The sequence below is a fragment of the Vulpes vulpes genome, chromosome 12 (genome assembly GCF_048418805.1).
Source record: "Vulpes vulpes isolate BD-2025 chromosome 12, VulVul3, whole genome shotgun sequence".
Classification (NCBI taxonomy): domain Eukaryota; kingdom Metazoa; phylum Chordata; class Mammalia; order Carnivora; family Canidae; genus Vulpes; species Vulpes vulpes.
Window position 1 is genome coordinate 104,854,616 of NC_132791.1, and position 26,441 is coordinate 104,881,056.

The following is a 26,441-nucleotide window of genomic DNA, read 5'->3' on the forward strand; positions in this document are numbered from 1 at the left end:
ATTAATGGAATTGTACATCTAGGATTAATCGGCTTGCGTTGGCCATTTACATTTCTCATTCCACAAGCACTTTTGTTTGCTTAATAGGCTGAAGGAGGTAGGAAATGACACAACAAAAGCCTCTCCCGATTGCCACGCGTATCACTGGTGGATTTAATGTCCCCTCCTCCTTTCATCCTCAAGTGCTGCATGGGGATAAGATCTGGCACATGCCACTAGGGAAAAGCAAGGCAGCAGCGACGCAGCGATTGGTGGGCCAAGCAGGAAGGAAGGTGGGCGGAGAGAGAGGCCAGAGCATGGTCTTTGCACGATGGGGACGGAGCACAGGCTCAGTTTTTCCCTCTACTCTCACAGGTTCGCCTGGGACGAAGGAGCCTGTGAGGATGAAGCCCAGGGAACAGGATCTCAGCAGCAGGGCAGGGCGGGAGGCGCACAGGGAGGCTGTCGAGCTGCTTCCATGGGACGAATGCACCCTCCCCTTGGCCACAAGTGACTTCAACGAGTCGTCCTTCATCCCGGAGGCTGTTTTTGTTAATCCTGGCCTGGCCTCCTGCCCATCACCACGTTCCTCCATCATTTCTCCTTAGGGCTTAGGGAACAGACTTAAGGCTGGAGGATTCCAAGTCACTCTGCTCTCAGGTCAAGCCAAGCACAACGTAACACCGAGGGGGGCATGGAGCGGGGAGATGGGGGGGCATCATATAAGACCGTTGGCTCCCTTTATCTCTGTTGGTGTGGATGACTTAGAGCTAACAGCTTGGGATTTCTCCCCAGAACTTAGAGAAGGAGAAAGAAGCACATCACAGCCGAATTCTTACATTCGATGGATTCCAAGAGACGAGGCACCAGGCAGCTGTCCGCAACAGCAGTCTGCCTGGAAAAGGATGTGCCAGAGAGAGAGAGATGCCAGCCCATCTGAATGAGGATCCCTGACTGCAGGGAAGTGGGGCTGAAGGCAACGTAGGAGGGCGGTGAGGATGCTCCAGGCCCTTCCTCACCCACCGGACTCTCCAAGGGCGGCGGCTTACACCTCCAACTCCTCCCACACACACTGGCCTACGGGGACTTCCAGGACATCAGAGAGGCTTGGGTACCCCAGCGAAAAGCTGCTCAAAAATAATACAACTTGGACCTTTTCATCAAACCTTATCTCCGGAGAGTTCAGCTGTTCCAGGACGGGGACTGTTGCCCCAGGAGGGCAACATCAAGCTCCCAGGAGGGAGGCCAGGTTGTTGATGGACCACAGCGGATTTCCTTTCTCCAGATGGGAGCCACACCTCCCAGCTGGGCGAGGTGCCCACCAGACCACCCTCTTCTCCTGTCCTCTCTCCAACCTGCTCCAGGAGGTCATGCTTATCAAAGCTCAACGTTCCTTCCGCCAGCGATGCTTTGTTGAATTTGCTCCTCCCTTTGTCTCCGGCTGGCTCAGCCCATGACCCAGGGAGGTCCTGAGGTCTGAAACGGTGAACAGCCGCGGCGCATGCAGCCCAGACTCCCTTGCCAGCCAGGGGGGCTCTGTGGTTGAACAGAGGGCTCCAGTCTCGGGGAGGGCGCTACCCCAGCAGCAGAGTCCATGTATGTTGGAGCGATGTAATATAGTATGACTTTTCGCTTTAATGGGATTTTTCTAGACCACTAAGAAAAAAAGACTCCATTAACCACACTACAAAGGCCTCTACTTATTAGTATTTTAGAACAGTGGCAAAACATTGCGTGAATCTAATTATTGCTGACAAATATGAAAATTGAAATCAAAGTTAAATTTTCAGCTACAGTGCCTCATATGCCAGCCTCCTCTGCCTGCAACTACTTCCCCAACACATTTATTCTTCCAATAGTTTCAGCAGAAGATTGGCTATTTCCCTCTTCCCCTATAATATCGCTTGCTTGCTTCCCCCAGTCCCTCAGCCCTCCCTGGCTCGGACCCTATATATTTTGAAGCATTAAATCTGACATATTCATCTTGGTGGCTGGCACTAGCTAACTAACTTCATGTTTACCTGTCACAGATACAGACACCGGCTGAGCAAGGTGCCGGGGAAGCTGCTTCCCTCTCCCCTACCCTCTCTCCCTCCGCCCCCAATCCTAGCCTCCTCCTTCTTCTTCTTCTTCTTTTTTTTTTTTTTTTCCAGATAAAAGTCATTTGACTGATTTCAAATTCCTCGTGATATCAGGACAGAAAAAAAAAAAAAAAAAGGACTTGTCAACACCTTTCTTTCTTTTTCCCTATTAAGCATACTGTAAAAATCAATCCCTTTTGTCACTTCACTCTGCTTGCGAGAATGTTTAATGGATGTCAAGGGAGCTAATGATCGCTGGTAGAAAATTCATTTTAGATTTGCTATTTATAAAGTACTCAGTACTCAGGTGGGAAATTAACATGAGGCAAGGAGTCGGGTGGGGTGGGGGAGGGAGAGAAATACAGAACTGGGGCCTGCCAGGCTGGCAGTGGCTTTGTGTGGGCGGCACCCGCCGCGTTCTGGGGGCAGAGGGCGCGTGTGCCAGGGATGCTGGGTGGGACAGGCTCGGGAAACATCCAGACCTGGGCGAGCCCATCTCTCTGAGCCAAAATTTCCTCAGCAGCAAAATCCGATCTACAACACCTAGCTCACAAGGTTGTAGAAAGGATTAAATAAAATATCACACATAAAACATTTACCAGTGCCTGGCACCGAGTACTAGGACATGTTTAATAAATGTTAAATTTCTTTCCCTGCAGCCCCAAAGCCCTGGGAGGGGATTGGGACTGAGCGGGTGGGCACAGATCTGCTTCAGGATCTGGCAGCGGCCAGCCCACACGAGCGCCCTGCGCGTTCCCTGGCACCTGCAGTGCCCGGGAGGCCAGTGGTTAGCGAGCATCAGAATCGCCCAGAGGGCTGCTGGGCCTCGTTTGGGAGCTTCTGAAAGTCGGTAGGCCTGGGGTGGGATCCGGGGACGTGCACTCCCGGTAGGTCCCCCGGTCTGGGGACACGCTTGGGGAACACCCAGGTGGGCATACAAACCCATGTGCCTCCGAAACGGCGTGGTGCCGCTGTGTGACCTGCGCCACCCAGACGGAGTGCGTCCCCACCCCTGGCTCGTCCCCACAACTGCAGACGGCACCAGGACCCAGAAACCTGAGGCAGATCACCAAGGGCTACTAAAATCATGGCCTGATTGTGCATCCCTGGCCATGAGCAGGAGAGGCAAGTGCTCAGGTTCCTGTCGTGGCTAGTGCAGGATGCGGCCAAGCCTCAGTTTCCCCCCTACATGTCTGGTGCCGGGAGTGCTCAGCTGGGCAGGTGCCCTGCGGGCTCCGCAGGAGGCTCCAGTGGCCCGGGAGTCCAGGTCAGAAGGCCCTCAGCCGTGCACTTCTCCCTCCCCTGGCCGTCTGCTTGGCTACTTGTCTGTCCTGTTTGGATTAACCGCAAATCTCTGGTCACTCACTGTCCTAGCGCGGCCACCTGTGGGCCCAGCTTGAGTCCCAGGGGAGTTCCTGTTTGCGCTGCAGCCCGTTCCAGTGCGCCTGGCATTACACACAGTCATTGAGCTGCTAATTCATTGTCTAAGAAGTTGCTTTTCAGTTTCTGATTTTTCAATAATAGGCTTCTCACGAAGCCCTTAAGCTTCGGAAATAAGCCAAAAACTGCTTTTCCAGTCATTTACATAAACACAAGCGGATCAGGAGGGGGGAAATGGCATCGTTCGACGTGTGATCCCCGGGCTCGGGTGCCCGGGTGGACGGCGCTGCGGGCGGCAGGTGGGCGCGGGGCGCGCGGCCTCCACCTGCCACCCGGGCCGCTGATACATCCTGAGATTTCTCCTGACGCTTCGGCTGCCGCCTCACCGGCCCCGGGTGGGTATTCTGGGCACCAGCAAATTGTTCTGTCAGCAAGCCGCTCCCTCAGCTGCATCTCGTTAGGGAGCCTGTCACTCACCCGCCAGGCCCAGCATCACAGCCCCGCCACGGAGGACGGAGGATGCAGTCACCTGGCACAGGTAAGGGGTGGCCTGGAAACTCTGCCCGGGAGACAGAGCCCCCCAGGTACACAGCCCCAGGTCCCCGAAGCTCGCTCCAGGGTTCGGTGGTGGGGGATGTGGATTTGGGGCCTGGCCCTCCCTAGGGGTTCAGCTACTTCAAGAGGGAGGAACTTTCTGGCATGCTGGTCACTTTCAACCATCTCCATGTCTCTCTCTCCCTCCTCTGTCTTTTCAAATGTCGATTTTTGCAAATAATCCAATGAGCCAGAAAGAACAGCCATTCCTTTTCTTCCCGGACAACTCCTATTCTTCTGCATTAAAAAGTAAAGAAACAGATGACTGAAACTTCTACCTTTTAAGCACCTGATTCTGAGCAGGCTGTTTCCCTTCCGCACCAAGGCCTTAGGGGACAAAAGGTAAGGTGCCGGATAAAACAGAACAGAAACAAGATGCCCAATTGAATTTGAAATTCGGATCAATGGCAAATATTTATTTATTTTTATTTTTTTTAGTGTAAGTATATGCTGTGCATAATAAAAAAAATTATTTGCTGCTTATCTGGAATTCAAATTTGTTGAGCGTCCTGGATTTTTTTATTTGTCAAATCTGGCAATCCGAGCAAAAGGGAATATTCAATGACTTACTTTATATATTCCCATCGCTTGCATAGCACCAAGGTTGCTTTGTCCTGATGTTTTGTTTTTGTTTTTTCCTGGGGTGGGCATATTCAAGAGAAACTGAGGGTAGAGAGGTGACTCCTCCCCCGCCCCCCACCCTGGGGCCCCTCCAGTCAGAGCTCGCTGCACCTATGTTCACCATTTCTCTAAGTCAGTGGTTCTCCAAATTTAGCATTTATTGAAGGGTTTATTGAAATGCACATAGCTAGGTTTCGGAAAGCCCCGGACTTTCTGATTCAAAGGCCACATTTGGACAGCCCTGACTCTAAGGACACTGTGTACCCCCTCCTCTTCCCCTTGGGCAGACTAGGAACAAGGAAACCACTCAGAGGGGTCCGCTTAAAGGCTCAGGATAGAAACGAAGGGCTGGAGTAGGTCTCAAAAATCCTTGTTCTCCTTTTCAGCCTTTCAAATTCCTTCCCTGGCCCGGATTATTCCATCATTCCACCCTCAATATTGATGCAGATTCATACAGTGTTGCACTGGGTGAGTCCTGTGGGAAGGCCAACCCTGCCCGGGCGCAGCATGTGCAAAGGCCCTGTGCTGCGGCAGCGGGGCATTAGTGTCCAGAGGCAGTGCCTGGGGCCTGCAGGGTGAAAGGGCAGAAGCAAGTGGGTGCCGGAGCCAGAGCAATAGAGAGCCTAGGGCAAGCTAGGGGAGGGACTTCCGTGCCATGTTAAGGACCCTGAGCGTTTGTCTTGAAAGCCAGCTGCGTGGAGCTAACGGATATTTTAAGAAAAGACTGAGGTGACAATTTTTTTTGTTGTTGTTAAGCAATAATTAGTTATTGGCAAGAGAGAAGATGGACTCATCTGGGGAGGACCTGGTAGCAGGGGACCTATTTAGAGACGGCATTAGTTTAGCATGACGTGGCTTGAGCTCAAAGTGAGACAGGGCCACCGGGCAGGGGAGGAGGGACAGATATGGGAGGTCCCACGGAGGCCACCCTGAACTGAGCCGTGAGTGGTTATAGGAGCGGGAGGGGGGGAGTGCAGGTGCAAGGGACAGGGGGCAGAGGGGAAGTGCAGTCCCCGGGTTTCATAAACATAATTCAGTGAAACATGGAAGCTACATTCCAAGGAAGTTTAAATTTTCTATTTTACAGATGCAGAAAACAAGGGCTCTGGGAAGAATATTCGATTCCAAAAGTCAGAGTTAATGGCAGGGCTGGGGTGAGAGAGAACATTCTGACGGCAGAGTAGACTTCATGTGGACGCACTCTGCAAACCGTGAACGTGTAACTGTGTCTCGTGTAATTCCCTTGAGAGTTAGCCCAAGCAAGGAGCTGGGGGTGAGCCCGAGTTTGAGAGATGGTCGGCTACTATCTCCTCAACGGTAGGACCAGAACCATGGGAACAGATGGAGACATCGAGAAGGAGCGGGTCAGACTGCCTCTTAGCGTCCAGAGGGAAGAGGATGCCACGAGGAAAGGAGGAGACTTTGTGATCCTGAGTCGAAATCAGCATTTTGCCCATTCCACAAGTCACTGTGTTTAGTCTTTTCTGCCTTCTGGGAAATGCAGCCTACAGGTTTACAGACACGTATGTGAACATGTACACACGTGTGTGCGAACACACATCTTCCCCGGATTACGCTCAGTGAAAATCACAGCTGTTGAATGCAGACTCCTTCGCCTTCCTATAACCAAGCCGGAAGGCTTGCCCAAATCTCTGCTGTGCGAGGACAGTTGATTTTTGCTTTTTTCATTTGTCTTTATCAGAGCAACTTACATACAACATAAAATCTACCCTTTTAACCATTTTAAACGTACAAGTCACTGGCATCAAGTACATTCACGCCGTTGTGCAACCAGCATCACCATCCATCTCTAGAACGCTTGCACCATCCCAAAGAGAAATTTTACCTATTAAACAACTCTCCATTTCTTCCTCCCTACAGCTGCCAGAAACTTCTATTTTCCATCTCTATGAATTTGCCTATTCTAGGGACCTCACATAAGAGGAATCATACAATATTTGTCCTTTCATGTCTGACTTCTTTCACTTAGCATTGTGTTTTCAAGCTTCATCCATGCTGCAGCATGTGTCACAATTTCATTCATTAATTCCATTCAGGCAGGATAATACTTGATTGTACGCACACATCGTATTTTATCCATTCATCCACTGATGGACATTTGGGTTGTTTCCACCTTTTGCCCATTGTGAATAAGGCTGCTGCGCACATGGCTGCACAAATACCTGAATCCCTGCTTTCAAATTTTTGTGTTTTTATGGTAAATACCTAGAAGTGAAATTACTAGATCGTATCATAATTCCATTTTCAATTTTGGGACGAACCACCACACTGCTTCCCCCAATGGTTGTACCACTTTACTTGCCCCCCAGCAATGCAGAGGGGGATTCCAATTCAATTTCCCCATATCTTCACCAACATTTTTTAGTTTCCTTTTTAAATTTCTTAACAGCAGCCATCCTAATGCGTGTAAAGTGGTGTCTCATTGTGGTTTTGATTTGCGTTTCCCTAATGACAGTTTGACAACCTATGGTTAGATGCCACAAAGTAGGTGGTGATACCTTAATCACGTGTGTATTGTGGGGATCCAAGGGCTTCCATCCTTGTCGAGGGGAGATCTAACATTCCTTCCTGCCACACAAAATGCTAATTGTCTCCTAACATTCGTCTTCCTCTTCCTCCATGATAATAAGCCCCCGAATTTTTCTGGGCGCATGGTCATCCAAAGGGGATGATGCATTTCCCATCACGGCACCTAAATGTAGCAGGGTAACTAAGTTCTGTCCACAGGCATTTGGAGAAGAGTGCCGTATGTGGGCTTCCAGGAAGGAACATTCTTTGGGAGACAGCACACTGGGAGACAGCATCCTGTCCCTTCTTCACCGACCCTTTCGTCCCACTGCTGGGCACACAGATGCTGCCATCTTAGACCACAGGGCCAAAGATGTGGCCTGTACAACAGATCCGAACCACAGAAAGGATGGGGTTCCTCAATTTAGAAGACATTACATGAGCCATGAAAAGACAGAGAGGAATGTTTCTGTGGCCACACAGAAAATGTCTTATTTAAGCCACTTTTATTGTGTAGTTTCTATCATTTGCAGGTGAATCCAATCATAGTGGGAATTCTCAAATAAGTTTCTCTTCTTTAATATATGTAGTAATGCAATTTGTCTTTCTCCTTGTACTCAAGACTCATACTTTTACCAGTGCCACCCTTCTCACCCTTCTCACCCTCTCATATTTACTAGAGGACCTCACTTGGTAAGATATCTGCTGGGTCTTTCATCCTTCCCCTTAACAGCACCTGACCTTCAGGATTCAGAGAACTCTTTCCCATCTTATAAAAACAACAACATCCTCTTCAATTGCAATTCCCCCTTGTTTCCCCATTTCCTCCCTCTTTTTTTTTCTTAACAACAGCAATAACAACAACCAAAAAAATAACTTTTTGAAATAATTGTCCACATTTTCTATATTCTCACCTTACTTTTGTTCCCCACATTAAAGGCTCCACCCCACAGAACTGCTCTCCCAAGAGGATAGAAGATATTTTTGTCACTAAGTATAATCTCACTTGATCCTTTAGTAGCATTTGACACTGTTATTGTTTCTGCCTTCTCCAGACACATCTTTTGACCTTGATGGCATCATGCTCTCCTGGCTTTTCTCCTATGTTTTTGACCACCTCTTGTCAGTTATCTTCCCAAGATCTCTTCTCTTCCCAAATTTTGGGTACTAGTTATCTAGTTTGTATTCTCTACTCTTCTCCTGGGTAATTAATTGTATCTGTGTCACAGACTATCTTTGTTGAGGCTCAAAGGTCTCTCCAGAGTTCCAGATCAGTGTGTAACTTCATATTGGATAGAACTTTGTACATGCCTACCATTAGGCATCTTCAAACACTGTGGCCCAAACTGCATCACCACCATTTCCCTCAAACCCACCTAAGCATCATTTACCCCAAAATGAAAAGTTTTCTTTCACTTCCCCTTATTACTTATCATCTTCTTTCTTCTCCATCTCTAAGTCACAACCCTTCTACCTCCATAACACTTGACTACTCCCATATCTCCCTATTTCTGCAGCGCTCACCCTGGTTAACTTATGCTTGATTGGCTGCAGCATCTTCTAGAAGGCTCCCTTTTCCTCTAGTCTTGCCCCTATTTTAATTCATTTTCCACACTGTCACTGGAACCATATTTTAACATTTTTAAGTAACCCAAATAACCTTACTTAACAAGTAAAACTGCAAAGCTGACCATGTTACTATCTGCATGCAATCCAACATAATTTCTTCTCTCAATATAAAATCTTTAATAGGAAACCTAAGGCTATTCAAGCTCTGACCTCTGCCTACATCTCTACCTATATATCTTGTCTTTCTACCTACCCCCTTTCCCCATCCCTTTGAGCCCCCAAACCACACAAACACACTCCATCTAGCCGGATTGGATATTGGATTCCTGCATTCCTACCATGCTCTTCTGACTCTAGGCCTTAGCATGTGCCATATCTTATTTGTAACATGTATTTCTCCTCTTACTTGGTTATATCTAGTCACCTTTGTGTCTCAGCTTTCACATCTCTTCATTCTAGAAGATTTTTCCAACCTGAAAAGTCTCATAGATGCTGCCATAGGCAAACAACACTCGCTTTTATCTCAATACTTACCATTTTGTATTGAATTGTCTACTTCATTGAGTATAAGAACTATGTTTTGTTGTTGTTTATGGCTAGCATACAGTAGGGTATGAATAAATCATTCTGGAGTGGATGAAATATAAGTGTAAGTAAGAACTTGGCCATACCCTTGGGTCTATTATTGAAATATAAATGTAAATAAGAATTGGCCATGTCCTTGGTGCTATTATGTTGCTTTTTTTAAATCATTCTGATGTAGAGATTATATATCTAAATCATCTGAGGAAGACACAAAGCTGGTGGTGACAACTTATCAGAATCCAAAAATAATCTCAGTGTATTTAAATAAAGGACTCAAAGGAATAAAATTTCAAATACTTAGAAGAAACATTTATTTTAAAAAAATTTTTATTTTATTATTTATTCATGACAGACACAGAGAGAGAGAGACAGAGAGAGAGAGACACACAGACAGAGGGAGAAGCAGGCTCCATGCAGGAAGCCTGAGGCAGGACTTGATCCTGGGACTCCAGGATCATGCCCTGGGCTAAAGGCAGGCACTAAACTCCTGAGCCACCCAGGGATCCCCAGAAGAAACATTTAAAGAAAGTTAAATATAAGCAAGAATAAGAGAGGTTTTTATATAGTAGCATTTTGGTCATCACAATGACCAAATCACATCAATATGAGCCAATAGGGTAGTATCTCTGAAAAAATAAAAGAAAATAATACAATAATAAAGTGAACCTATGTAACCATACAGTCCAAAATGTGGTAGGTAATAGTCTATGCTCCACTTTACCATCAAACTACATTTAGGAGAATTTGTATGGTAATGCCTTTTAGTGGATCATTATCAAACTGGAGCATGTTCAGAAGATAAGGATCCGGATGATTAATGGTTTAAAAGTTATGCCATATGATAATCATAAGAAGGAGCTAAGAATGTCAAGATAAGTAGTGTTTGTGATAACCATCTTTTAGAAAGAAGATCACACAATATTACTTATATTTTTGAGCAGCTCTAATTGACAGAAGTTAGAAAGAGGCAAATTTTTGCTCAGCATAGATCCATTAGGATTATATTCATCTGTGAGTAACAGAAACCTAATTAAATAAGTTTTTTTCTCATAAGTGAAAGTGAGTATGGGAACATGTATCCTAGTGCTAGTACAACTGCTATGTCATCTTGAACCCAAGGTCCTTTAATTAGATTGAGCCATATGAAATTGCCTATATTCAACTATTTTTGATTTACCAAATAGCTAAGTCCATTTGGTTTAGCCTAAAAGTTTCCTTCTTTGTCAATCTTTTTTTTCTTTTTAAGTATGCTCCATGCCCAGTGTGGAACCCAATACCAGGCTTGAACTCACAACCCTGAGATCAAAACCTGAGCTGAGATCAAGAGCCAGATGTTTAACTGACTGAGCCACTCAGGTGCCCCTTGCCATTCTTTATATGTATTGTTTATCCTCCTGTTTTCAAGCTGTTTCCTGGACCTCTAGGTAGTATCCTATTCTCTGAGTCAAGGAGAAGCAGCAATGGTAAGGTTGAGAAAGCTCAGGCTTCCTGAGTATGATCCTCAAAACCCCAAGTAAACTTGTGCTTATATTCCACTTCCCTGAACTGCATTACATGACCATATTCAGCTATAAGGGAATTTTGGTGACGAATATTTTGAACAGGCACGTTGCTGCCCTGAACAAATTTAGAGCACTGTTTATACAGAGAAAAGATAATAATTGATTTGGAGGCGATATCGAAAGTCCTTGCCAAAAAAGTATTTTCTCACAGAGTTTATCCACTATGAAAAGTGGTGCTAATATCATTTATTCTCCATTGTATCTACACAATAGAATTATCTGTAGTTATTTCGAAGTACAAAAGACTCTGCTCTATACTGACCTCTTCAATGTGAATTTCTGTGAGTCATCCCTGGGCATCTGCTCATAATAAACTCCACAGGTGATTTCAATAGGCAGCCAGAACTGGGGACCACAACGCAGGTGGTTAGTGTCTGCTCACTGGGAATCTCTGGAGTTGTTGGGCATAAATTGGTGAAAATCATTCAGACGGGATCATTGTCTTAGGGGAGAGGCTGAGAATACTCCATGATATCTCACAACTCTAGGAATCTGTGAAAAAGCTTTTGTATTTGATGATTGAATTATTTTGGCCTTGACAAGTCTTCAGCAGTGCAAGAAAGTAATGAAAAAAATGGTGACAAGGCATTTAGATCCTTCTATTAAGATGTGTTGGGGGGAAAGAAAGGAGAGATGTAGAACAATTAATTAATTTTTATTTGTTTTCAAAATTAGCAAAATGGTTTATCCAACTGCAGAGTTCTATGCGTCACTGGTTACATTGAGAAAAAAGCTGTCAATTAACCTTTTCCATGTCTGGGATGAATTTCTCCTTGACTGTTTAGGAGGAGAGCCAAATGACCTAGTGGTCAACTTTGTGGAAGAGAGATAAAGTAGATCAGAAGAAGAAGTAGATCTGAAGATAAGAAACATTTGAGCACTTCATCTTCTACAACTAAATACAATCCATCCAGTCACTTCCCCAGTTTTTTTAGATCCAAATTTCCCATCTGTGTTGCTTCTCCTGATGCCAATGTACTTTCAGATAGCCACCTTGTTCCTCCACTCATCTGATCTACTGACCATTAGAGTGGCTATTTTCTGCTCTTGGGTAAGTTTAATCATAAATATTGATCTCATCCACCACACCCCAGGTGCCTACAGCATAAGATTTATGACTGATTATCACCAGAAGGGATTGCTGAAATATGGGATCACAGATTCAGAGTCCCAAAAATATTTTGTCAGGAAAAAAAGGTAGTAATTGAATCTGATAAGATAATTTCAGATAGGGTAAGTTCTGAGGCCAGGTTGTTGTATACATAGCAAAACATCACAAGCATAGGATAAGAAAGGGTTGAATTGACAACAGCTCCTGAAAAAAACTAAAGGGACCTTATGGCACTTCCCCTCTGTCTCTCCCTCTCTCTGTCCTTTCTTTCCAGCCATAAATGCTGGGTGTTGAATTTGTGCCAAGTGTTTTGCTAGGTTCCCTGGGAAATAAAGATACATAAGGCAGCCCTTGACCTCTAGGAGCTCAGAGACTGGTAGGGGAAGATAGACATGTGAGCATGTAACTACACAGTGTGTGGTGAATGTTAAGAATAGAGGTAAGGTCAAGAGAAATGGAGGCATAAAGGATGAAATGAGAGACTTCAGAAGGATGCTGAGCTTGGAATTTTTTCTTGAATTATAACAAGTGTTTTTGAGGTAGACTAGGACGGCACTCAGCAGAGAGAGCAGTGTGCACACATGCTGGGAGGAAGGAGCCCTCGAGCAGCCCATGGAACAGGAGTGCAGAGGATTAGGAGAGGCTGGCAAACCTAGGTCAGACCTGTAGGGTTTCCAATACCTTCCCAAAGGGCTAAGACTTCATCTTCTTTGGATTTGGAACCAGAAGGGTCCATATTCTATAATATTTTGGGCTCCTCAGAGCACACTGGAATAAGACTTTAAGAAGAATACAAAGTAACCAGAACAATCTTTGAGAAAAGCAATCAGCACCCTCTCTATGGATGATAATATAGAAAATAGGAAAAATGCTTGGGATAATTAACCTTGTGGGGAGAAAATTTGAGGAAGGAGAGGAGGGAATGTTTCTTTCAAATATTTAAAGAAAAGTAATGTTGAAGAAGGATTAGACTTGTCCTGTGGGTGATAGTATTCATATCAATCATAATACTATTAGGTAATATTTATTGAGAACCTACTATGTGCTAAGCAATGCTCCAAGCACCTTATCTGCAGCAACTTATTTAATCCTCATAACAGCCTTAAAGCTAAGTCTCATAATTATCTCCATTTTATAGAAGAGGAAAGAGAATCACAGAGGTTGACTGAATCGCATAAGGTTTCAAACTAGGGAGTGGTGGAGCCAGGGTTTGGACCCAGGCAATCCAGCCACTGTGTGATAATATCTCTCTAGACCTAGAGCAAATGGCTGGAATCTATAAGAAGACAGATTCTCTTTCTCCTTTGCCTTCCTCCTCTTCCCGTCTTCCTGAAATCCAACAGTCAGGTACAATAGACCATCTGGAGAGATGCATGTTCCCTCTTATTAGAGACAGACGCTAGGGGACCACTGCAGCTTTATTGCTGAGGTATCAGAGCTCCTAGAGAGGGACTGAAAGAAGTCATCTTGAAAGTTCCTCTGGGCTTGAGCTGGTTGTGACCCTGAGCTGACGGACGCAGCAGTGTGAACACTTTGGGGAGCCTTCAATGTAAGTACTTTCTGAATTACTCAAAGACTGCCCTGGGCACAAATTTCCAGGGTAGCTCTGTTCCCCATGGCCCTCGTATCCTGCAGATCCATCAAAACAGACCAAATTTTCACTCTTGCGTGTACTGCAGCAAATGACCTGGCTTGGGGGGTGGAACCAGCATCACTTCTGCCTAATGCATGAGCTGCACAATTGTCATTGAGGTTCTCAGCATTGGGTCTTTGGTTGCCACTGACAAGGAGAGCAATGGGAGCAACACTCCTGGGTCACTGACTCTCGGGGACAGGAAGGGGGAGCCTGAGCAGAAGAGAAAATGCAAATCTTCACACTAAGGAATGGGGCTTCTTCCAAGACTCACCATCATTTAGCACTCTCTAAATCCAGCTCTAACATGTTCTTTCTTGACCCACATTCAAGTGATCCTGAATTTCCCTTATTAGACGGATTGGTTAAGAATCCTTATCATTCCTGATTCCCTCTACCTAAAATGCTGTGACTAGTTAATCCTTTCCTCCCATCCTTTTCTCCCTTGCCTTATAAAGATATACATGCATATATGGATATGTGATATAGTAGATATGAATTGGTATGTAGGGTTTGCACGCACACACACCATTCACACATTCTGACTTTGGTCATCTGTCTGTGACTATGTCTATATTCTTAGCTTCCTGCAAACAGAAACTACTTCTGAATACTTTCTTCTAGCGTCACTCTCTTTCAAGTGCTATACTCAAAAAGACTATTTGCAGAATTGCAAAATGTTGAACTTGAAACTTGCAAACATTTCAGTCCAACTTCTATATTTTAGAGATATGGAAACTAAGGCTCATATAGAGGAAGTATCTTACCCAAGATCATAGAACATTTCAGATGACTATAGAGGTACAATTTTTAAACTTGACCACCTATTAGAACCTCTAACAGAGCTCTGAATAAGATTGATGATGAAGTTCTGATTTTGTTCACCTGGGAAAGGGTTCAGTCATTGGTATTTTTGTAAATCTCCTCAGGCACTTGAATACACCAAGTTTGAGAACCACAGATATAGGGAATGAAAATATTGCAGATAAATACACATTGAACCTACCCCCAAGGACCAGAGGTCAGGAGATCCCAACTGCTGTGGGCTGCTTGACTTGGAAGAATCAGGATCCATGACAAAGGCAGTTATCTGTTCTTCTACAGGAGAAAAGCTAAGAACAATCATCACCACCACTATGGGAATGCAGATAGAAGCAGCCAGATAGGCAATCATCTCAGAGCATTCCGGACTCAGCTAGTACAGTGTGAGCCTAAAGAGAAGCTATATTCCCTCTTGTACATATGGCTGAAAAGACAAGTTGATGGATTGGAAGAAGACTTGTGCCCCAACTGTCGTATATGACCAGAGGAGAACAAATAAATCATGATGCATTTTTATTATTCTCGGAACCCTAAGTTGGGTATGATGAGTGGATAGCAAGTCAAAGGGTTCTCATAAGGGAGATCATCTTAGATTTACCCTGAGTTATGAATCCTTCACAGAGGTCCGCTGCACAGCATTTGCCCCATGCAGACTAGCTGCCAGAGGCAAAGCCTTTCCTGGTTTTATATAAGCTCCCCCCACCGCTCCCCCATCCCCGTTCTGCTTACCTTCTTTGGTCCTCTAATTCCGTGCAGAAGGCAGGGCAAAAAGGAGCTGGGGAGGCTACCAGACAGGTGGCATTGTGCCAAGAATCAGTTAATAACTTGAATGACAAAAGACAATTGTCACAAGGCCAACTAACTTACGCCAGCTTTCATCATCCATGTACTAACTGAGGGCACATCAAACATGCATGAGGCCCTTCTTGGCAGGAGACGGCAGGGAGGAGCAAAGGCAGCACCTCTCATCTGTTGTTAACCCAGGACTAGAGCCATGCACCCTTTCCCAGTGCTCTCCAGGTGGAACAGTGATCAAGGGTTAGTTGCTCCCTCGCTGCCCGCCCTCATTTCTGCCAGAAACCAGAAGCTGTGTCGTTCACTCTCCCGCTTGCTTCTGGCACTCCTTGTTGGTGCTTCTGAGCACTATTAAAAAGGATGGCAAACCAAGCCAAATCTTGGAAATTCTACTCTGCCTTTGGTCTCATCCTTTAGTTTGTTTTAGTCACCGACATATTTATTCCCACCACCTACGACTCCACACGGAACATAATAAACATTCAATAAACGCTGGGTGATCCAACCAATAAACACAGAGACAGCTACGGGCTGTGTTGGGTTAGAGTTTGGTCGTAGCACCACCAAGACTAAGCAAAGGCAGCCCCTCCAGGGAGTGAATCTGAATGAACCATTGAAGCCAAAACCAGCCAGTTCTTTGAACAGTCTTTTATAACTGTGAAGGCAATACTCTTAGAGAAGAAAAAAAAAAAACAAAAAAACCCCTCAAATTTAGTAACCTAAGATGTCCTTAGTAACAGTGCTAAAGAATGTGTTTTCCAATATTTGATTTCTTAGCTTGACAGTCTCTCTTGAAATATTCTCTTCTCAGCACCGAAAATGTGAATCTTTGTTGGTTTGTTTTGCAGTTTGCAAATGACTTACAGAGTTCTTCTGGCAGGGTTTCTGTTTTCCTTCTTGCAAATAAACAAAAGGCCATCTCTCTAATATGACTTAGGTGGGAGTATCTGTGATCTGTTGTGGTTTTGGAAGGAGGAGAAAAGGGGAAGAGGACAGGAGGGGAAAGTAGAAAGGAAAATGGGAACAGGCAGGGTATAGAAGCTGAGCAAAATGCGGGCAAGTGGCAAAGGTAAATCGGATATGGAAAATTGGAGTGGCAGGGATATCACAGGGCTGAGCACTCTGCAATCAATCAACGGGGTCCCGGGTAGCCTTGCTAAGGATGCCGGAAACTGCCCACCAGTTCACTGGTTCCCCCTCCCCCCCCCCCCCCCCCCCCCCCCCCCCGCGATGCCCTATCATCTTGGCTCCTTGTGAACTGGGAAGACAGACTTTCCCTCCTTCTCTTGGGCAAGCCTGCATGAAGCGGAGCAACCCCTGCCAGCATGACCTAGATCTGTCAACTGATCAATTATTGTTCCCGTGGAGGAGAAGGAAGAATGAAAGGAGGAAAGAGAAAGGGAAATGGAGAAAAACAGAAAAGGGGGAGAGAGGGCAGGAGGCAGGAGGGGGAGAGGGATGGGGAGACAGAGGAGGAGCGGGAAGGTGCAGGAACACACAGATCCTTTAAGTCTAAGCAGTTGATAGCCCGAGCAGGCTTCCTCCAGAAGGTTGCATAAATAAACGCAGAAATACAGAAAATAAAATCTAAGACTCTCAGAGATTATTGACCAAATTCGCAGTCAAGGTGGAGGATTGAGTCCTCTCTTTCCCACTTTTTCTTTCTGATCCAAACTAGAGCTCTTTTTTAACCTTCCAAAACTAGCTCCAGCTTTCTTCTCCACCACCTCCTCTCTGCCACCGGCCCAGCCAGCATGGCACCTCCGTTGGCAAGTGGGTGGGGGGTAGGCCTCCTTCATGCTCCTTCCAAAGCCCCTCTGCCTTTCCCCAGTGCCCTTGCTAGTGGAACTGAGTGGAAGCATCCACCACCAAGGGAGGGAGGCTGCAATGGCGCCACCAGACCCCATTTGACCCTTATGCCATCGATCACTCTATTTTTGCATGTTTTCATCTTTTATGTTTAATTTGTTTTATTGAATTTCAAATGACTATAGACATAAAGTAAACATTTAACAAGCCAATAGAGCAGAAAGGAAGTAAACTGCATAAATACAACCAGTCTCAGCATGGAGTTCCACTTAGCGCCACATGTTTGGAGCGTTAAGAGCATTAATGAGTCCTTACAGCACCCAGGGGAGTTGCCCCCCAGCCTGGCAGGCAGGTGGGGAGACAGGCGCACAGAGGGAAAGATTTTCCCCTACAGAAAACATAGGGGACTTTGAGCTCAGATGGACCTGCTCCCCACCGAGGCTTGTGCAGGCCACCAGAACTGGCTTGAAACCCGGAGGGCATGCGCATGAGAGGCTTTGGAGAGTCTGGAGGCCCTCTGCTGAGGTCAAAATAAAGAAGAATTTGATTGCATCTTTGGTTTTCTGGGTGGTGCGTGGGAGCAGGTCGTGAACTCCAAACCCATAACAACCCGGAACAGAGCCCCCTCTCAGACATGACGTCCTGCCTCCCCCCAAACGTGTTCATCCTGAACAGACAGACACGAAAAGATGCTGCGGATCTTTCTAGCACAGGTGTCCCGAACACACCAGAGGCATGTGGCTCATACTGATTTAGAAATATCCTCCTTCCTAAGGATATTAAGAGGGATCACCGCATCCCAGTGGATAAACTGTGGCCGAAGACCCCCAGTTGTTGGGCCCTCTGTGAGCAGTGGGCCATCCCGCCCGAGTCACTGTAACTCTGGGCCACCAGAATGCAGGCATGCTGAGGACGGAGCCAGACATTCCAGAGCACAGCCCCTGAGCAGGGAGGCAGGAGAGCCGGCTCCTCAAGGACCCACCCCTAATACCAGCATTGTGGGAGAGGCCTGCTGAGAATCCCCAGAGGTCGCGGCGAGGCGTCCAGCTCCTAGGAAGGCATTACTGGACCTATATTCGGCTTTACCAGTGTCAGGAAGGAGCAACCAGCACCTGGACGAGGCTGTGCACCTGGGAACTGGAGCTGCAATCCCAAGAACGGTCTTTATGCGGCAAGACCTGCTGGTGGATTCTGGGTGTTCCCAGGTCCCCTTGGTGAACTGCTCACAAGACCATCACCGAGCATGAAGGACGAAGGTGAGTGCATGTGTTACGCTGCGCACGCCTTGCCTCTAACTTGCCCCAAGTTCCCAGCTCCAAGCCTGACAGCCAGGGTTTACTTTGTGAGGCTCCTCTCTCTCTCTCTTATTATTATTATTATTATTATTATTATTATTATTATTATTATTTTGGCTGTGCTTGCAAGTGCCCACAATGCTTACATCAGGCCCAGGGGCCCATCATCACACATCGATTTTTCACTTTGCCAGTAAACGCAGTGCACGGCCTCATCTGCCTCCCTCGCACCCCTGAAGCATCACCCAACTCAGGCTCCTGCTGGAACTCAAATGTAGGTTTCCGGTGAGCGGCAGGAAGTTGGCTCATCTGCCAGCTGAACAGTGTCCGAGTGAAGGAGGGCAAGAGCTTGGCCCCAGGGTCCCCTTCCCTCTCCTCCGCCCCTTTGGGTCTCAGGGGGCCCGGATACACGTTGATGTGGGACGTGGGGAGATGAGAGAAAATGTGGAAGGTAAGACAGGAACCTAGCCAAGCTCAGGCAAGGTGTTGAAGGGAGCATTCATCCTTCGAAGGAGGACTGGCCGGGTTTCTAGAAAGAGAAAGGCTGCAGCACCACCAGCCATTCCTTTCAGAGCCTCCCGGTGGCAGGAGGTGGGCGGTGTGCTGAGAAGGACAGCCGCCTAATCCAGCCTCCCGGCTCCTGTTCCCAGGGAAGAGGAGCTGCTGGTTAATCAACCCTGGGGCATCTTAGGGCCGGAGCCCCAGGGCGCTAATCACCCCCTCCCCGCCCCCCGCCCGGCACTAATCAGCGCTGATTCCCTTGGAAATTCCCTCCCCCTCTAATCTGGATCTGGGCGGCCAGTGGCTGGGGTGGGGGCACAGGGGGTGGGGGAGGAGAGGGGTCCCTAATCCGCCACTAGCTCCGGACACCTTTTTTTTAAAAAAAAAAAAAAAAAAGGCAAGAAACCCAGGAAGTGGCAGCTCTAGGAAGAGCTGGCTTAAAACAAAAACAGAGCAGAAAAAATTGCCTTGGAATGTGCCCTGCATTCCAACTAGTCCCCCGGGTCAGGGCAGTAGGGGTGGCTACTGCAGCCAGACCCCGCTGCCTCAGTCTCTCCTAAGTTTGACTTGAAGAGATAGTGGGGACACCAGCTTCCAGCCCCCAGAGGGAAACCAGACGGCACCTTTGCCTGCCCGGCTGGCGTGTGCGGGTGTGGGGGGTGTCTTTGCGGGTTCGTCGTCCTTAAAACTGGACAGCCTGCCTCCTGGGGATGCAGCGGAGCCTGCTCACAGCTGGCTCGAGGTGGGGAGCACAGGTCTCCGGGGACAATGTCAGATTTGGTGGGATGTGAGATGGTTATGATACTCACCACCCGGGGCCCTACTGCACGGGAGGACCAAGACCATGAAATCTGACTTCGCCCTGGGGCATCTGGGATCTGCCACTTTCTACGCGTCTATGCAAGGATGAGTCCAAGTATGAGCAAATATTATGCTTCCCTGCATTTATTTCTGATGGGGGAAAAAAAAATCACGTATGCTAATTTATATGTAAATTCAGTATGGCCCTGGGGCTCCTGGCTTGCTGCCAGTGGGGCCGCTGAAGGTGGAAGTTTGGCCATTGTCTCCAGTTCCATGTAGAGAGAGGAGAGATGTGGACCTGAGGACAGATGGGGGTTCCCGAGGGTCGGTCCCCTCCCCTCCCCTTCCCCTGATCCTTCACTCTACCCTCTGCCTGCTTAGTTTTCAGGTCTGTGGTTAGCTTGGGAGAAGGCCGGCCCTGCCTCAGTTTCCCCGCTGCGAGTGTCGGAGCGCTGCTCTGACCAGGGGAGCCCCCCCAGGGGCCCCGATCACTCAGGGCGCGCACCCTCCCCTGCACACACATGCACACACACTTACATGCGCACACGCACTATTGCTGCTCCCTATTACGTAAGAGGAGTCAGCCCAGGATGCCTCCAAGTTGGCTCCTTTCCTCCTCCACGCACCAAGGCCCCTGTGGGAGAGGACAGAGATGCCAGGGCCGGCGCCCCTCAGAGGCTGAGGGCAGCAGACCATATCCACGCTCAGGCCACCCCTGCAAAATGCACCTCCTGAACTTCCTGGGGTCGGACTCGCGTCCCTGCAGCCCCCTTGCCTTGCTCCTTGAGCCCCAGCCAAGGGGACACACGCACCTGCCTCTCCCGGCCAGGCGCCCCCTGCCCACCCCACATGGGTCCGCACTGTGCATGCTGCAGCCTACGTCCAGGAGCCACAGCAGCCCCCAGAGCCTGCCCTCGGAGGGGGGTCAGCAGGACCGGAGCGGGGACACCAGGGCGAGAGCTGAGAAGTCCATACTGCCGGGATGAGGAGGGGCCAGGTGGCTGGAGCTCCCCATCCTCTCTGGCCCCCTGAGCCCGAACTTTCCTCTGGGAATACAAGGTGCGGGGCTGAGCTCCGCCTGGGATCCCGGCTGCGGCTGGGCTGGACCACCCAGGGAAAGTTCCCTGCCAGCCCCCAGCCCGGGGACTCCGGGCGCCTTTCCTATGAAAAGGGCAAGTGAGACCCTCCAGAGGAGGGTAGGTGCGGGCCGCAGGTGAGCAGACGGGCCCAGGAACGTCAGCCGGGGCGAGCGCGGGGCCACAGGGTGCAGCAGATGGACAGGAGCTTGAGGCCGCGTCCAAAGGCACCCAGCACAGCCCGCCCTGGCCGGGACGGGGTGGGGGGGCAAGCCCTCCCCAGCTGCCTGCCGCCCCAGGGCCTCGGCTCTCCCCCACCCGGATAAATAAACACCAAATTAGCATTGACTCTTCTTGCCTCTCTCCCTTCAACTTGGAAAATCTTTCCCCCAATTCCGGTCCCCCCGCCCAGTGCTCCCACCGCCTTTTATCAGCTGGCTACCCTCCCCCCCAGCCCGGCCGCCAGCCCCCACCGCCAACACACCCCCAGACACATCCAGAACTAACACAGTTGTCCGCTGCTGCCGCAAATTGATTCATCCCTCGGAGCTGGGTCTGCGACCAGAACCTCGCAGGGTGCACGGTTACCTGATTTTTCCTAGCCTGCATTTTTCCAGCCGCTCCTTTTAGAAGCTTTGCAAGTTTACCGGCCGATATTTAAAGTTTCCTCTCGTAATTCCTTCCCGGTTACACAAGCAACACATTAGCAGCCCCGGCTGCCCTCCGGGTCTGTGATCTCCCCCACCGCTCCCGTGTGCGCTCCGTGGTGCATGTGTGCAAGAATGCACAGAGAGCCGGGGAGACCGGCACGCAGCCCCGCACCTCGCCCGAGCCCCAGCCACATTTTACTTATGCATATACATTCCCCCATTCCGGCAGCAGCCAGAATCGAATCAATATTCTCACAGCCTGCTCGGGAGAATGAAGTCCCAGCCATGCTGTGTAAACGCTCTCGCCTCCACCTGCAAACCGTGCAGCACAGCCGAGACTCAGGAGCCTGCGGATCCTATAAAGCACCCTGTGCGATGCCTGGGTCTACGGTAGGCAAATCGATAGCAAGCTCTTACCTTGAAAGAGAAACAGAGCCGCCAGCCCCGTGAAGATTGCCCAAGAGATAGAATTGTGCATTTTTGCCTGGATGGTTTTCATGATTTTTTTTTTTCTTCTTCTTCTTCTTCTTTTTCTTCTTTCTTGTCAGGTTCGGTTTTTTCTTTCTGTCTTTCCTGACAGATTGCGTTGCTCTCAAGCTGTTGGAAGGAGATTTAAATCCACTGTTTTGCTTGAAGGACACAAGAAAGCCGAGGGTGTGAGAGAGTGTGACTTCTCAGTAATTATCTCTACTCATACTCTGGCACTGAGACACATCGTACAATCTGGCCCTGGACAGCCCTCCTACAAGCTGCAATCATTGGTTCTAATCCAAGGATTGACAGAGCTACAACACACGCGCGCCGGCACACGCACACGCGCACACACACACACACACACTCGCTCAGGAATCATTTACTGGGCAAATCAGGCTAGCTGATTAAAGAGACAGGAGCCCGGAGAGATGGGATGATAAATGCCACTTTGCCCCTTCTATATTACTTTCATTTTTTAAACTGACAGTCTCAGAGCCCCAAGCATCAAAAAAATCCCTTTCCTTCTGGCATTCCCTGGCCTCTGGAACTCAGATTCCCCGTGCACTGGAAAAATCCCATAGCCGGCAACGGCTTACGGGAAATTTTAAAGGGATATTTTCATGCTCAGTGAAACTTGCAAAGATGAGTCAAATTCCATTTGTTGGTACCTATTTTCCTCTCCGATGAAAATATCATTCAGTGACAGATTTTTTTTTCTATCTCTCTCTCTCTCATGGCTCACCTTTCCCCAATCAACCCCCGACTTAGTTGCTTTGGAAAATAATAAAGAATTTCCTATTTTCCTGTGCCATCCCTCCTGTTTCAGAATTCTTGTATGACTCGTCTTTTTCGTTCCCTTCGTTTATTTCCCGAAGTCCTCGGTGTGTGTACGATGCCAGGGAGAATACTATGGGCAAGGATGAGGCTTCTGAGGTCTTTGGGGAGCTGCAGTCTGAATAAGGAGAAGCTCCTCCAAGAGAGAACAAGAGATGGGCTTATTCTTCACGCCTCGGTCAGCCTTCATTCATTAAAATGGAGAATGTAAGTGCCTGTGGCTTAAACTGCAGTAAGACAGATTTAAGTTAGACGTGCTGAAGGACTTTCTGACTGTGGACTTTGTGTGTGGTTATGAAATGTCCTCAGAGAGTTGCAGACTCCATCTCCTCGGTGATGGGTAAGAAGAAAAATCAGACAGAAATAGTCAAAAGGGCATTAAGGACCTCTAGAGTGACTTTTAACTCCAAGGGCCTGGAGGTTGATATGAATTTTTGGTTTCTTCCTATGGGAAGGAAGTTATATGATATGAATGGGCTTCTGGGGACACTTAGCCCCCCAAAGAACTTCTCCAAGCTGACCCTCAATACACACCATCACAATGCCCTGATGGACATTTTGGGGATATTTCTTCCAAATCTCCACAACTAACCCCGATACTAAGGGCACAGATTCATTCCAGACTGGCGTAGAATGAAAGCACTTCCCGTCTGTTTATCTTCTGGAGCGCATGGGCCATTCTGCACGAGTGTAAGCGGCACGTGCACCTGCGCTGAGTGTGAACAGGAGCAGTGGCCCCGCGGAGACGTGCAGCCCAGGGACCGGCTGGAGGGAGCGCCCAGGTGTGCTCACACACGCCGAAGGACCGTGGGCAGCTCATCTGACCCTGTGATCCTGGGCCTCTCTTCTGTAAAGTTCGAGAACTGGAACAATTTCCAGGATCTCTCCATTTTAAAGGTGTTTTTACGTTAACAGATTTTTTTTTCCCTGCCACTATGTTCTAATTCACATGTCCATCAAAATGTCCTTGATATTGTGAGCTCCCGGTGGACGAGAATTTTATCTCCCTACCAGTCTTTTTGTGTGGTGCTCAGCGGAGTGACATGTGCAATTAAATGCTTTGGAATGGCTGTGGCAACGCGAGCAGTACAGTTCAGAGGAAGGAGGGCTTCCTTTTACCATCAGCCCGCGGCTCCCCGGAGTGACGAGAAAAGCCATGGGTCATCGATAAGTCTTCAGTCCCTCCCCGGAGAGGCAGGCACACTAACGTTTGTAAATGTCCTCACCCTAAACTGCTGTAAATCTGTACCCTGACCAATATTTATTGAGCATCTGTATGTGTGACAACAATAACAAGTGATAGTTCTAGGTGGTACGTATCGAGCATATGCTTTGCGTCAGGGATGGCGCTCAGTGTTTTGCATGCATTTTTCTCACTAACTCCTCACCTACGAAGTGTCCTCGCTTATCATCCCACCCATTTGACAGATGAGAACATTGAGGCACAAAGGAAACACGTCCGCATTCAGTCGGCGCACCATGGAAACAGTCGGCACACAGCTGGCACACGGTGGAGCCAGAATTGGAGTCCCAGCCTTTGCCTCTCAAGAGAACCTCTTAAACACTGTCCTATGCTCAAAACTCTGATGGACCCAAGTAGATTTCACTCTTCACATATGATGTTTTTGCTTCTTTAATAGCATGTGAAATTGCAAATTATATGAAACACATATATCAATAGAGGCAATACAAGAAAAACCCTTATATTGTTTTAAATATTCATTGAATTGCATACGGTCGGTACGCGTAATTAATTTTATCAGAATGCAAACAAGTGATAGAAGAGATTTTCTGACAGTTTTTAAAAGTTTTATGGGGATAGTGAAAGTCATGATACCCCTTGAAAGTGAAGTAGAGACTAAATCTCAGGCAGAGGGAAGAATATTGCAGGCAAGGGAAGCCGTAAATTAGAAATTAGAGATGGAAATACATCACATAAATTTGGGGCTCCAGAGACCTGTCTGAGATCTCCCGTCTTGTCCCACTGTGTCACAATAAAATCTTTTAAAGACTAAAAAAAAAAAAAGAAAAGTGAAATACAGCCTATTGTGTGATCCATAGTAGTTACTTCCTACACACGGATGATGTAAGATGCCTGGCACATGAGAGGAGCCCTCGACAGACACCCGTCACCGTCAACGTGGCCTGTTGACTGAGAGTACAGAGAGTACAGACTGGTATTGAGCCTGGCTCGGTTCACATCCCAGCTCCAACCCCTCGGCGCTACAGGCCTTTGGTTCAGTTCTATCCACTCCAGGTCTGAAATGGGGACGACGATTCGAATTCCCTTATAAGCACCACCGTCCATCATAGCCACCAACTCATTTTTACTTGTTTTACTATTTTAACCAAACCGAGACCCATGTGGTCTCCCATGAGCCATTGGGAGGAGCTGCCAGCGCTTGTGGACTATGAGTCCAGGAGGGAGTAGTTTCAGAATTGTACTTTGTGGATTCACTAAGGCAAAATATATCCTCGGGGATTGCCAAACCAAAGAGTCTAATTTGGGCTCTGAGTGCTGCTAAATGCTAAACTATCTAGAGAGCTGTATCTCTTTCAGTGCTTGAATTTACCACATGGAGTAATTTCCCAATGGCCTTCATGTCTCACAAAAGCACACAGTTAACCTCCTCCCGGAGAAGCCATCTTTGCCTCTCCTTTGTCATGGGGCTTTAACACAATGTCACCTGTCGAGGCCTGTTGGGTCGTTTGGCAGCTCATTGATATCATTACAGATTGAAAGGCTGATCCTGGGCTATACCCAGAAGGGTTCTGTTCAACCAGGCCCATCCCTTACTTAATGAAGTGGGTCTCACCCAAGCAGTCAGAATTTGTCCTCTCCTTTTTCCATTTTAGTCTCAGAGTCTTTCGGGCCTAGAGCTAGAAATCTCTGTTGTGGCAACTGCCCCGAAACAGCAGGGGTCTAGGGCCAGGCCTCTCGTGTTGGGGTGACCTACGGCTGTGTTTGGGATTCCTGTGACTAGATGCGGTGGGGGGAATGACTAAGGAGCCTCTGATTGGGGGGAGCTCTGATTGGAAGGAGATGCTGTGAAATCGCCGTGCCTCACTCCACAATCACCGCTCCCTCCTCTGAGTTGGGAGGTGTGCGCACTTACAATCAGGTGTCTGCAGGACTCAATTTGCTTCTTGGATTAGCGAGATGCACGTTATGCACCACTGACTTCCCAGTTCCAGGGTCAAAAGAGGGTGAGTGGTCTTAAGACAAAATTAATGTCAGGAAAGGGACCTCAAAGTGGAGGCGGAATGGTGTACCCCCACCTTCGCACTCCTTCAACGCAAGAGAACTTTACGACAGAAATAATTTTGCTGTTTGTAGGTAAGGGGTAAGGGAAAAGCATAAGAAATAAGGCATAAGGAAGGGGAAAACAGATGAGGTGCCTGACTGCTGAGAAGAGGGCAGCCAGGATGGCATTTCATGAACCTCTCATCATCAGGTAGCTTAAGATTCTGCACGGTGTGCAGTGAGCTAGTATAAATAGGGATTGATTCCCTGTAAACTGCCCCCGTGTGCACCTGTCACCTCGCCGAGTCAGACAGGAAGTCCGGGAAGGTCACCGTGGGCCTGGCTGTCCCACCATCAAATGCCACCTGAGCCCTGACAGCAGCCCTCCAGCCCCCGGAGGAGGGCCGGCCTACAGTGCACCCCTGGGGCTCCAGGCCCAGAGGCCTGGCAGACAGAAGGCCCCAGTGAGGGGGAGGAGGTAGGTGTGGATGCTGTG

At 48.0% G+C, this 26,441-nt stretch overlaps 1 protein-coding gene and 1 non-coding gene across 7 annotated transcripts in view; both read right to left on the reverse strand.

Annotated features, from left to right (window-relative positions):
* The window catches only part of NTM (neurotrimin), a 930,011-nt gene extending 907,558 nt beyond the window's left edge, over window positions 1-22,453 (reverse strand). For 4 of the 6 annotated variants that reach the window (XM_025998900.2, XM_025998899.2, XM_025998898.2 and 1 more), the window contains exon 1: window positions 21,811-22,433. In XM_025998900.2, the coding sequence (XP_025854685.2) occupies window positions 21,811-21,892 (82 nt within the window). In that variant the 5' untranslated portion in view covers window positions 21,893-22,433. Of the gene's footprint in view, window positions 1-21,810 lie in introns of all 6 variants that reach the window. The other 2 variants (XM_072729300.1, XM_072729301.1) reach the window with 2 other exon arrangements.
* Window positions 7,135-7,258, reverse strand: LOC112920405 (U6atac minor spliceosomal RNA). Its single transcript, XR_003235063.1, has one exon. It is a non-coding gene; the product is annotated as a U6atac minor spliceosomal RNA (small nuclear RNA).
* Window positions 22,454-26,441: the final 3,988 nt, after the last annotated feature.